This window comes from Akebia trifoliata, chromosome 3 (genome assembly GCF_017979445.1).
Source record: "Akebia trifoliata isolate Shusen 1 chromosome 3, ASM1797944v1, whole genome shotgun sequence".
Taxonomy (NCBI): Eukaryota; Viridiplantae; Streptophyta; class Magnoliopsida; order Ranunculales; family Lardizabalaceae; genus Akebia; species Akebia trifoliata.
Window position 1 is genome coordinate 28,890,085 of NC_141377.1, and position 14,249 is coordinate 28,904,333.

Consider the following 14,249-nt stretch of genomic DNA (forward strand, 5'->3'; position numbering starts at 1 on the left):
GCCATTTTCATTACTAATTCTTGTAGGGGCATCGACTTGTTACATGAATTTGAAGTAAAAATATTTCCACGTACCAAACACAACTTCTACACTTCTACAGCAATAATATATCTTGTTTATCCTACATATTGAAAGGGACGAGGTCTAAAGATGTAAGTTCTATGGAGAAAATTCAACGGTTTAACAAGAGGTTGAGAATAAGGGCATTTAAGTCATTTTAAGTTCATCCTTGGGATGAGACTGAGGTCAAGGAATGTCATGTCTGGTATCTAAAATAGTATGAGCGCTTCAATTAACACGCCAATATTAAATATAAGTAAACATAGCCGTTGGATTTTCAGAACGATTGGTGTGTTGTAAGTAAATATTGGAGTGCCAATAGAATCTCTCCTCCAATTTTCACTAGAGGTAGACCGAGGAGGGAATGATAATTGATACACCAAAATCACTTAAAAATACACCAAAATTCGTTAAGAAGCAGATCTGAAATCTTTCATATATTGTCTGTTTCGAAATTTCATATTAAAATTTACATAAGATTTAGAGAGGGAGAAAGAGAGAACAAGAAGAAATACAGTAATTGAAACCCTAACAGATCCATAATATTTCTATTAATGGATTAACGAAACCCTCCGTTAACTAACCACGACCAGTTCCGTTACCGTTACTCATCATTTTCTTGAATTCTTCAAAATTAACGCTTCCGTCACCGTCAGCATCAACGGAACTTATCATCCTCGAACAATCTTTAACCGAACACTTCTCTCCCAAGCTCGCTAACACCATATGTAACTCCGTTACAGAGATCAAACCATTCTTATCTTTATCGTACATCTCAAATGCATCTCTCAACTCTTTGTATCCGTCACCAACGCTTCCATCACCGTTAGATCCTCCTCGATGGAAATCTGCAAACTCTTTCAGATCTATGAATCCATCACCATCGGTGTCGATCTCTGTCATCATACGTTTCACCTCCTCTGGCGATGTATCAGACCCGAGTGCACGAAGGACCTCGCTGAGCTCTGTAGTTGAGATCTTTCCGTCCCCGTTAGAATCGAAACGTTTGAAAACTCTCTCGACTTCTTCCATGTTCTCCAAACAAACTGAAGATTTGGGGTTTTTTGAACTCATGATTTCTTCTTTCTTTCTTTCTTTCTTTCTTTCGATTTCTCAGTTCTTTTCACTCGCAGTTGTCGTTTTTAGGGCTCTGTTTGGTTGGTATAATAAGTAATAATCTTTACGCGGTTTTGGACGCGTTTGTAGCTTTCGTGTTTAATGAGAAGACGCGTTTTTATGGGAAGATGTGAAGGAGATTGTTTTTGTGAGTGGGCTTTTGTCTTAATAAAGCCAAACACCTCCCTAGTGTGTTTGGGAAAAATGATCGACTGCTTGCGATGGACACGAGTCCGACTTTGAAGCGGGCAGTCCGCTTCAAAATTTGAAGAAACCCTCTTCGATACAAAACACGTGGCGTTTTGAATTTATTTCACGGCCTACAAGTCCTCTAAAATTTGAAATGCCTCCTTATAAATGCCAAAGTTTTTTTCCCTTGGACATTGCGTTATTATTGAATCTCATGAAAAATCTATCACCTTTAAGCTTTCAAACATCATGATCAAGATAAGATATTTTATGAAGGGGATGGATTTTTTGTTAGAAAAATCAAGGGTTTTCTACTTGAGAATGAACAGGAGCTGAAGTACTCTATGGAGGAGTTGGAAAAGTAATTCTGTACAGAAAGGGCGTTTGGCAATCAACTCTGTGAGGTACTGGCAGAAGTACTTTTGTGCTGGAAGTCTGTTTGGGAACCATACTGACTTCTCATGACTTCTAGGAAAAAGACCAGAATACCCTTATATTATACCAGTTACTGTTTTTTATCTTTTAGTGTCATAATATGCCTTCAAACTATATTGTTTTTGACATTTTAACTATAAATATTAATATAATATAATATAATATTTTAAATATTAAATATTAATATAATATGTTCAAATCCATTATACTCAAAATTTAAAAAAAAATTTGACAGACTGTCTTTTAGTGTCATAATATGCCTTCAAACTATATTGTTTTTGACATTTTAACTATAAATATTAATATAATATAATATAAAATAAAATAATATTTTAAATATTAAATATTAATATAATGTGTTTAAATCCATTATACTCAAAATTTAAAAAAAAATTTGACAAACTGTCTTTTAGTGTCATAATATGCCTTCAAACTATATTGTTTTTGACATTTTAACTATAAATATTAATATAATATAATATAATACAATATTTTAAATATTAAATATTAATATAATGTGTTTAACTATAAATATTAATATAATATAATATAATAAATATTAATATAATATAATATAATATTTTAAATATTAAATATTGATATAATGTGTTTAAATCCATTATACTCAAAATTAAAAAAAAAATTGACAAACTGTCTTTTAGTGTCATAATATGCCTTCAAACTATATTGTTTTTGACATTTTAACTATAAATATTAATATAATATAATATAATACAATATTTTAAATATTAATATTAATATAATGTGTTTAACTATAAATATTAATATAATATAATATAATAAATATTAATATAATATAATATAATATTTTAAATATTAAATATTGATATAATGTGTTTAAATCCATTATACTCAAAATTAAAAAAAAAATTAATATTAATAAATGTTTCTTTTGTTTAATTTAAGGGAAAATGAATTAGGAATATTTTCATAGAAAATTAATAAAGTTAAGGGTATTTTGGTAAAACGAACCGTTAGATTTTGACTCCCCGCAAGATGAGTTTTGAGAAATAGGTTTTCTCGACTTCTTCACAAAGAGTAATTTTTTGCTCTTGCGCGGAGTAACTCTTCGAAGGAGTTGTTCATCCAAACGTATCCAAACGACTTCTAACTCCCCGCAAGAGTCAGAAGTAGCCAAGGAGTCCTATCCAAACGCCTACTTAAGAGCTCGAAGATGATAAATTTGAGAGAGAAAATCCATAAATGTTTTTTGGCAAGAGGTTGAAGATGAGGATATTTAAATCATTTTGTATTAATCATCAAGTATAGACCAAGGTAAGGGGCGTATGACATCAATTTGAAAACATAGTGATATCTCAAAATTCATAAATAATTGATGGGGGTGTCTCTAAATTAGCTTACTGTTAAGGAACTATGAAATTACAAAAATACTCCAATTAGTATTGTCATTTTGCATGGAGATTTAGAATTTTCATATATTATTCTATTTAGAACAACATCAATGGTAGGACTGTCTTGTTGGAATATTATTAGTATTTTCTTGTTTAAACTATTTTTTGTGGCCTTTTCATATATACAATTTTATATAAATATTGGATTGTAATTTGTTAAAAAATATAAGGGTAAAATTGAAAATCATGCTTGTGGTCTGGCAATGGTTATCAACATCAAATATGATGGGTTAGTGAATATCTTGTCGAAATTTAAGTAGTATTCACATAATATTAGAATTCTACGATAGATAGAAAATCTAGTATCCTTTTTATAAATAGGTGGTCGTCCCCCCCCCCCCTTTCTTTCTCTTTCTCTCTCTCTCTCTCTCTCTATATATAATATAATATATATATATTTGATATAGAAGTTCCCATCACCAAAAGGGTAGGCAAAGTTGGGGTAGTACGCCTATTTTTCACGGATTGAAATCAAAGTATTCTTTATGGATTATTTATTGAAAAAAACGAATCCAGGTATTTTATGTTTATTATTTTTTTCAATTCGATTATTATGTTTTGTTCAAGATCAAATCATAGATCCATGTTTATGATGATTGAAGTTTTTCCCAACAATTGGTATTAGAGCCATTGATGGATTTGTTCTTTTTCTAAACCTTCATTAAATCTGAGTTGAATAAATTTAATTTGAAAAAAAATTTCTTTAATTTTAAAACCGTTTTATTCCAAAACAAATCTGCGTTTTTCTTATTAGAAGAACAATAAAATCCCTTGTTCAATAGATCGAAGAACGAATCAATGAACTTGAATCGAAAGAGAAACAATAGAAATCAACTTTTGTAAAGTCATCTCTATAGAAAATAAAATAAAATAAAAAATTAAAACAGAGATAGAAAAAGACATGAACTTAGAATTCATTTATTTTAAAACCATTAAAACCCTTATATGTTTCTTCTATTTGATTAAATATATGTGGCGTCCCGCCAAATGCTAATACAAATTCCCATGTCAGATCTCGAGGTACTAGCTAGCATCCCGAAATTTCAGCATGGTCTCCTCTATTTATGTTAGCATTCCAAGGCCTTCAACTTGCACCTGATAAACGACATACAATCCTGTGTATATACATATAAAATAGAATGCTAGCGGAAGCCTATATATATATATCTAATAACGTACGATAGATCAGAGTGCGAAAAAAGAAATTTATACACGGGATTATACAAAAATTTCTCATTCTAACAAAAGTCCTAACGCTCAGAACAACATCTATAATACTCTTGGACAAATCGACACCACTAGGGGGTGTAGTCCCAATATTCACCATGTGACAAACTCTGGTTGTCTATCTGACCCACCAGATGATCATCACTCGTGCTCTATACCTGCATTGCCAAGCTCTGAATCTGAAACTAAAAATATAGAAGGAAAGGGTGAGTAACAATGGTTACCTAGTAGGGAATCAAACAATTTATACCAATAACCTCTCCTAACATGAACGAATAAACATACTGAATCATTTTTAAATATGCAAAGTTTTAAAGAAGAAACTACGATTAATTGGTAATATAACCAGGGTGAGCAACTAAACATTTTAAAACTCACATTACATCGATCATCATTACTCACTATAACATTCTCTTTTTATACAAATTTAATTGATCAAATGGAAACATTAAACATGCATTTCATTTTATATATCAAAATAAGACAACAGATACATAATACACAATGGTGGAGTATTGAAATTAGAGAGTTGGGATTCACGACTAGATCGCTCCTAGTCGGGACATGATATTACAATTCTTCTCTAGCTTTTAGTTCCTGATTTTGTGGCTAGTCGCTGCACTTACCACACTTAGTTGACCATTTATCCAGCTCAGGCTGACGTGACCGTAAGCAATGGGTATCTTTTCAATGTGTCAGAATGTTCGACTACTATAGATTGTTAGTGATCACTGATTAACCATCTTCGTCTATGCCTATCAGGCGTGCATATGATTTTCAAATATACAAACCATTCGTATACGACCACCTTTACATTACAAGTTCACTAATAAAGATAGAGATGAATAACCTGAATTCCAGTTGTGACTCCACTCTCATACTCGTCCCATACCATGTATGAGCTTGGTGGTCCCTACCGTACATCCAGGACAGTACACCATTTCGGATGATATGACGTACTATTCCTTCAGGCATTTACAAACTCTTTAACAGCCCACAAAATAGTTATATATATTATTTTCATTTGAAAACAAAAGAGAAATTAACAATACAAGGTCGAGAATGGATATCCAATTTTCTACCATGCAACTGTGGTCAGTCGGCCTAAAATAAATAACGGAACGGAAACGTAAACAACGCATCGCGCTAATAAAAAGTAAATAAACATACAACCAGTAACATTATCCCTGGTTATCTATTTACCAACCTACACACAACACAACAATGTAAAATGCAGACATCACCCCTCGGGTGTGACTCTGACATTTTACTATTTTATACAATTTTTCCCTTTTTTTAATTTTTACAATTTTCAATCTCTCAAATAAAATATTCATTTTCTGATATTCATCAACTCAATATGAGTTCATTGAATATTAAATCATATTTTCCAACTATAGAATTTATTTTTATCAATAATATTGCAAAAGAACAAAATTTATATCAAAACATGGTCCGAACAGTGCACAGGACCCAACTGATGGAAATAACCCATAGAAATATCCTACCCACGTATACTTTGTTATAAAATATAATTAAACATATCAAATATGTAAGTTCTAACATAAATTTGAAATAACCAATTGAATTATATATTTTTGGAAACTCACCACAAATTTTTAATAGAATCTTAAATGCAATTTTCACAATCTACGATTACTAATAGAAATTGAGAGTTTCTTACAATCTCTAGGGGACGAAATTGAAGCACGTGCGTAGAAATCGAGATGAACAATACGAAAATCGAGACGGTTCAAATTTTGATACGGTTGATTTTTGGATTTGGTCCGATGATTTCAAAGATTTCGACGCTGTCGTCCTTTATCCCTTCTACGACGGAAGATGGTTTGACTCCGAAATAGGCGAAATTTGAGATCGAAGTTGTGAAACCCTCGTATATGTATACGACTGATTTTGACAATATGGGGTGAAAGAGAAAATGAAACGAAGGGATCTTGGGTAGGTTTTGTAGATGTCGAGGCTGCGGACCTTTTTCCCTTCTACGTCGGTCGTCGACGGTGAACCGTTTGTCGTGAATCTGAGGTTAAAGTTTAAAAAAAAAAATTGAAAAAATTTCGTTGGTTATTGGACTGGTTGGAGAAGATGAAGTATATAAAAAAATTAAAAATTTATTTATATAAAATTTGGGACGAAATCGGTATTTTGCCTATTATTTTGATCGACGATAACTTGACCATCTGGACTCCAAAACTGATAAATGAATACTCTATTTTATCTAATTTTTTTGTTTCGGATCTAATGGTGTGGTCAATTTCTACAAATTCTTTACATTTTTAGCCTGAGGTGACCCCTAAAATTGATGTCGTTTTCATTTTTTACGATAATTCGACTTCTTGATCTCTAAAAATGACAAATAAATAGTCTATGTTCAATAATTTTTTGTTACTAACCCAATGATATAATCAAATCTTAATAATTCTTATTCTAGCAAAAAGTCACTATTTTAGCCTAGTTCGACTCGGTAATCGAGGATTTTGCAATTTTTCTATTCGGACTCGCACTTAAATGTGTTTACAGGCTAAAATATGTTTTTCGATTATTTTGAATCCAATGGTGAGGTCAGATTTCAATAAAAATAATCAGAAACATCCTAAAATTTTACCCTTAAGTCCCACTTTCAAGATTTTCTCAAATTTTCATTATTTATTTTTTCTCGTGATACAAATTGAAAACTTGGGGTTTTACAATATGTTTCTTCGGCCGTACCTCCATTACCCAGTTCCCTCTCTACTGTTATGATCAAACTTTTGCATCAGATCTCAATGATTTTATTAGTTATTTGTTTAAGAAAATTGTAAAAAGGAAGAGAGAATTTCTGATCTCAACGATTCTCAAATCAGTCGTCGTTTTTTGTAGAATCGGACATTATCGAATATTTTTTGGTGATCCTAGTTATCGTTTGATGCCATTGATCAGACCTATCGGTCGGTATAGAAGGTGGCTACAATTTGGGTGACGGCGACTAAGGTTTCATTGTCGTTTGTTTTCTTAAGGAAGAAGACGATCGATTGATATTTCTTTTGGGCCAACTTGATTGATTCTTTGATTGGGCCAAACCCAATTCAAAGTTTTACTGGGCCATTCCTATTAATTGTTTTATCGAGCCAAGTCCTATTCATTATTTGATTTGGGCTAAGCCCGATTCAATTTTCGTTTGGGCCACGCCCAATTTAAGTTATTATTGGGCCAAATTCAATTTATCTAATAAAAGTCCTTTCATATTCTATTTGGACTAAGCCTGGTTCAAATACTAATCGACCCATTTGGGTCAACCTTTGACCTGATTTGAGTCAAACCAATTCAGTCGAACCAGTTTAGTTGGTTCAAGTATGAATTAGCCTATTGAAAAATCAATTTTCCTTTAAAAACTTTAAAAAATCATAACTTATTTGTTTTAACTTTGATTTAGACAAAACAAGAGTCCATTTTGAATATTTTTTCGAGATTTATTCAATGAAATTATTAACATAATTTGTTGACAGTAACTTATCACAATAAAATCATATAAAGTTGTATCCTTCTTAGAGAATATATCTAGAATTATTTTCTTTTATGTTAATTTTGTTGTTGTTGATATTATCATAAATATTTGTACCCTCATTCAAAATAAGAATAATCAAAAAGAAAATTTTAGATATATTAGGGTATAGGTCTTGCATATAGGGGTTTAGAAAAATATATTTAGTGATCGTTCAAGGAATGTAATAAAAATAAGATAGTAATCTGCTTAAAGGTGATCCGTTCTAAGGGAGTTATGAATTTTTTTAATTTTGGGACTTAGTATCTCACTAAGATCATTTTGTGATACTCTTTTGCATGAAATCAATAACTTCTGCCTAAAGGTAATTTAGGGATGTTTGTGTAAATTGAGTTAGTAGAATGGTTACAAGTGTGAAGAGGAGAGAAGGATAACCCTCTTACTTAAAAATGTGGATAGTGTCTGGATCAAACTGGAATATGAGTGGTTAGGTTTATGTGCGTACTATAATGCAATTTTTAGGGAACATACAATATATTGAGATATCGACCTAAAGGTGAGTCTTGATTATGCGACTTGTTCATACCTATAGAGTGGAAAGTTTTACCCTTAATAAAATACTCTAAAATAATTCGACCAAAACCCCTGGTACGAATTGAATGGATTGAATCTGATAATATCTATAATAATGTTTAACCATATTTTATTATAGCTATGGATGGGTCATTGATTAAAAGAGTTTGACAGGGATTGAGTCTCTTAATAGATCTAATTACTTATCCTAGATGATGAATATTGACATCATGTTGGGATGTATGGACTTTGATTTTATTCTTTTTGAAGACATGCTACTAGATCTTCTTCTAGACTAAATGGAAAAAAACTAATAGATTGTCTAAGATGATTATTCGGGCGTCTATAAGTAAAGCTCTTTGAGGTGGTATTCAAAACAGGAATATAGCTAAAGAACTGTTGTAGATCATCAAGAAATATTTTGTGGGAACAGAGAGATCTGTTCAGTATGAATATTTGGATCAATTAATGAATTTGAAATGTAATAGTAACGAAAAATGTGTAGGAACACGTTATTAAAATATCCAAGCTCGTTATTAGTTTCTATGAGCAGGGGATTACTTTTGAAGGTGATCTTCTGGTTTATATGACAGTTTTATCTCTACCTAAGTTTTATGATACTTTTAAAGTCAATTACCATGCACAATAAACTAAATGGGATTTGAATTAGTTTATTTTCCTTTGTGTCACTGAGAAGGTAAACTTGAGATGTTCGAAGGTTGAGTCAACACACTTAACAGTTTATGCAAGTAGCAAAAAATATTTCAAGAAAGATGACAACAATAACTTCATGCAAGGAAAGAGATCCAAAGATTTCAAGAATCAGAAAATAATTAAAGAAAAGACAAATGATGAAAAATAAATAATGAAGAATGTTGATTTTGCAAAAAGAAGGGACACATGAAGATAGATTGTTTCGATTATAAGAACTGGTTGCAAAAGAATCCAAGAAATACTAATGTAGTTATAATTTGTCATGAGTCCAATTTAGTTTATGCTTCTTTAAACTCATGGTGGATTGATGTAACACCCCGAATTTTTAATTCGTATCTCGAGGAAAAAAAATAAATAGTGGAATTGTAAGAAAATCTTGAAAGTGGGATTTAGGGGTAAAACTTTAGGATGTTTCTAATCATTTTTAATGGAATCTGACCTCACCATTAGATTCAAAATGATCGAAAAACATAGTTTAGCTCGTAAGCACGCTCAAATGCGAGTCCGAATATAAAAGTTGTAAAATCCTCGATTATCGGGTCGGACCAGGCTTAAATAGTAACTTTTTGTTAGAGGAATAATTTTTAAAATTCGATTATACCATTGGGTTCATAACGAAAAATTATTCAACATGGACTATTTATTTGTCATTTTTGGAGATTAGGAAGTTGAATTATCGCCAAAAACGAAAACGACATCAAGTTTAGGGGTCACGTCAGGCCAAAAATATAAATTTTTGATGGAGACATAATTTATAAAAATTGACTATACCATTAGATCCGGAATGAAAAATTAGGCGAAATAGAGTATTCGTTTGTCAGTTTTGGAGACCGAATGATCAAGTTATCGACAATCCAAACAATTGACAAAATACCAATTTCGTCCCAACTTTTATATAAATAAAAAAAATTTAATTTTTTTTAAACCCATCTTCCCCAACGCGTCATATGGCCGAGACATATAAAACGAAAAATTTGATTTTCCTCCGATTCTTCCACCTCAGATCTCTCACAAACGGCTCGTCGTCGACGATCGCCGCAGAAGGAAAAAGATCCGCAGCCTCGACATCTACAAAACCCACCCAACCTTTCTTCGTTTCACTTTCTATTTCACCCGATATCGTTAAAAATCAGCCGTATTTGGATACGGAAATTTCGAAACTTTGACCTCGAATTTCGTCTGTTTCGGGGTCAAATCGCTTTCCGACGCAGAAGGGAGAAACGTCCGCAGCCTCATTCTCTATGTAACCCAACCAAATTTCTTCCGTTTTCTCGTCTTTTTCACCCCGTATAGTCAAAAATCAGCCGTATTTTTATACGGAGATTTTCGTCACTTCGACCTCGGTTTTCATCAATTTCGGGGTCAAACCACCTTTCGCCGTAGAAGGGAGAAGAGACGAGCACGTCGAGTTCTTCAAAACCACCAGGTCGATTTCAAAAATCAGCCGCTTCGAAGTTCGGTCCGCCTCGATTTTCGCGCCGATCGCCTCGATTTCCGTGCATACGCTTTGATCCTTTCGCCTAGACATTGTAAGGAACTCTCAATTTCTATTAGTAATCTAGATTGTGAAAATTGCATTTAGGATTTTATCGAAAAATTTGGATGTATTTTTAAAATATAGAATTATTTTGTTATTTCAAAAATTCACGCCAGAAATTGCATGTTTGATATGTTTAATTGTATTTTTAATAAATTATACGTGGGTAGGGTATTTTAACGGGTTATTATCATAAATTGGGTCTTGTGCACTACTCGGACCCCGTTTTGATATGAAATTGTATTTTTTTCAATATTATTGATAGAAATAAATTCTATAGTTGAAAAATGTGATTTAATATTCAATGAACTCATATTGAGTTGATGAATATCAGAAAATTGATATTTTATGAAGAGATTGAAAACTGTAAAAGTCGAAAAAAGGGGAAAAGGGTATGAAACGGTAAAATGTCAGAGTCACACCCGAGGGGTGATGTCTGCATTTTACGTTGTTGTGTTGTATGCAGGTTGGTGAACGGATATCCAGGGATAATGTTACTGGTTGCATGTTTATTTACTTTCTGTTAGCGCGAGACGCTCTGTTATGTTATTTATTTTAGGCCGGGTGGCCACACTTGCATGGTAGGAAACTGGATATCTATTCTCAACCTTGTATTGTTAATTTCTCTTTTGTTTTCAAATGAAAATAATATATATATAAGTAGCTATTTTGTGAGCTGTTAAAGAGTTTGTGAATGCCTGAAGGGATAGTGCATCATATCATCCGGAGTGGTGTACTATCCTGGGATGTACGGTAGGGACCACCAAACTCATACGTGGTATGGGACGCGTATGAGAGTGGAGTCACAACTGGAATCCGGGTTTATTCCTCTCTATCTTTACCAGTGAACTTGTAATGTAAAGGTGGTCGTATACGAATGGTTTGTATATTTGGGAATCACATGTACGCCTGATAGGCATAGACGAAGATGATTGGTCAGTGATCACTAACAATCTATAGTAGTCGAACGTTCTGACACATCGAAAAGAGACCCATTGCTTACGGTCACGTCAAACGGCCAGCCTGAGCCGGATAAATGGTCAACCAAACGTGGTAAGGGCAGCGACCGGCCACAAAATCAGGAACTAAAAGCCAGAAAGGAATTGTAACATCATGTCCCGACTGGGAGCGATCCAGTCGTGAATCCCAACTCTCTAATTCCAATACTCCACCATCGTGTATTATGTATCTGTTGCTTATTTTGATATATAAAATGAAATGCATGTTTATTGTTTCCATTTGATCAATTAGATTTGTATAAAAAGAGAATGTTATAGTGAGTACTGCTGATCGATGTAATGTGAGTTTTAAAATATTTAGTTGCTCATCCATGGCTATATGTACCAGTTAATCGTAGTTTTCTTCTGTAAAACTTTGTTTATTTTAAAATGATTCAGTATGTTTATTCGTTCATGTTAGGAGAGGTTATTGGCAGAAATTGTTGCTTCCTTACTGGGTAACCATTGTTACTCACCCTTTCCTTCTCCATTTTTTTTAGTTTCAGATCTGAAGCTTGGCGAAACAAGTGTAGAAAACGAATGAGGATCATCTGGTTGGTCAGATAGACAACTAGAGTCCGTCACCTGGTAAGTACTAGGACTATACCCCCTAGTAGTGTCAGTTTCTCCAAGTAGTCTTATGGATTTGTCTTGAGTGTTAGGAATTCTGTTAGAGTGAGGAATTTTGTATAATCCTGTATATAATTTTTCTTCTTCCGCACTCTGATCTATCGAACATTATTAAACGTATATGGGCTTCCGCTAGTATTATATTTTGTTTGTTATATGCAGGATTGTATGTCGTTTATCAGGTGCAGGTTGAATCGCCTTGGAATGCTAACATAAACAGAGGAGACCATGTCGAAATTTCGAGGTGCCACCTCGTACCGTGAAATCTGACATGGGGATTTGTGTTAGTGTTCGGCGGGGCGTCACAGATGGTATCAGAGCATAGCATTAGATCCGTATGGGATACAGATCTGTTATGTTTTAGAGAATTGGCTGATACCACATATATTAGAGCGATAATCATAGAGTGTCACTAGGAATTCGGTATCCGAGCTCATTAATAATTCCGTATTGGAATTATGAGTTTTTCTATGTCTAGAAGTCTATAGAGCCTTCTAAGCCTAAGATAGGATTCTAAGTTTATTCTGTTAGTAATGGAAATGAAGTCTATTACTAAGTTCCAAGCTACGATAGTAACTCATAGTTAGGTAAGAGCGATTTTGGCCGTATTCTGATAATTGCCTTGTTACGGATAAAAACAAGTGAGAGGAATGGACGAGGCAGAGGCTGAAACGCATTGTAGACGAGACAGAATCTAGACCCGACCACTAACCTAATAGTACAGTTAATGTCGTTCATAGGACAGATGGTTGTGTCTCATATCAAGTCTAAGGGGAAAGTATGAATAATACAACCATCACCTCGACGCCAAATGGAAGGAAGGCAATTAGTATTTAATAAGAGACAAATAATTACGAAACTAACAAATTCATAGGAAAAATAACAATAAGTGGGGAATGATATTATAGACATACCAACTCAATGGATGGAAGAATTTCATAAGAAATAACAACATATACTACTAAATCCATCGAAAGAAAAATGTTGTGGTATGTTATGAGTGTAGCAAATCGGGACATAAATGAGACCAATATTCGGGTCAACGTCAATTGATTAAGGATGTGTGGCTCCGAAAGATGCTAGGCAAACCAATTCAGTGAACAATAAGGCCACCATATTTTACTAAAGTTGATAACGTATTCGTGCCATCCCGAACATACAAGACTAGAAATGGTACAAGACTTATCATGATTGCAAGGCGCACCATTAAATCCAAGAAATGAGGGAGTTTTGGAATTCTTCGCAATAGACAAACACTACTCCACCTCAAGGACTACTACCATAGGTCATGCCTTTGAAGAATGAGAGAATTCCCCAGTCCAAATGATAGGTAAATCCAATAATGTGGTTGTAGAATTTTCAACGATTACGTCCACCAAGATTTGAGGGTTTTTCCAATCCGATTGAGGTCAATGAGGGGATTTTGAAGACCTGAAAGATTTTGAGTACCATGTAATACCCAAGAGATCAATGGCTGACGGTAATTACATTCCAGTTGAACGAGGATGCCAATCATTAGTAACGTTTTGAGATGAATGTATTGGGAAATGGATCGTTTGAGTGGGTAGAATTCGAGAGCATAGATGTATATCCGAGACTGCTCAAGAAATCAAGCATCAGGAGTTTTTGAGATTAGTGCAAGGTCATCTATCGATTATAGACTATAAGATGATGTTCACTAAGTTGTCACGAGATGCACCCGAGCTTCTCTTGACAGATCTGCAGAAGGTCGTAGATTCTTTAGTAGACTATAATCCTACCTAAGGGCCAGGAAGTTGATGATTGAGACTACCAATTATAGAGATACGATAAATCGAGCTTAAAGGATAAAATGAGAG

At 33.4% G+C, this 14,249-nt stretch overlaps 1 protein-coding gene and 1 long non-coding RNA gene across 2 annotated transcripts; one reads left to right on the forward strand and one right to left on the reverse strand.

Annotated features, from left to right (window-relative positions):
• Positions 1-466: 466 nt before the first annotated feature.
• On the reverse strand, positions 467-1,209 carry LOC147406283 (putative calcium-binding protein CML18). The gene has a single exon (XM_086434240.1). The coding sequence runs from the start codon at positions 1,132-1,134 to the stop codon at positions 640-642; it is 495 nt and encodes a 164-aa protein (XP_086290366.1). The 5' UTR covers positions 1,135-1,209; the 3' UTR covers positions 467-639.
• A 9,191-nt stretch (positions 1,210-10,400) lies between these two features.
• LOC147406284 (uncharacterized) lies at positions 10,401-12,531 on the forward strand. Its single transcript, XR_015175783.1, has 2 exons — positions 10,401-10,775; positions 12,282-12,531. It is a non-coding gene; the product is annotated as an uncharacterized LOC147406284 (long non-coding RNA).
• Positions 12,532-14,249: the final 1,718 nt, after the last annotated feature.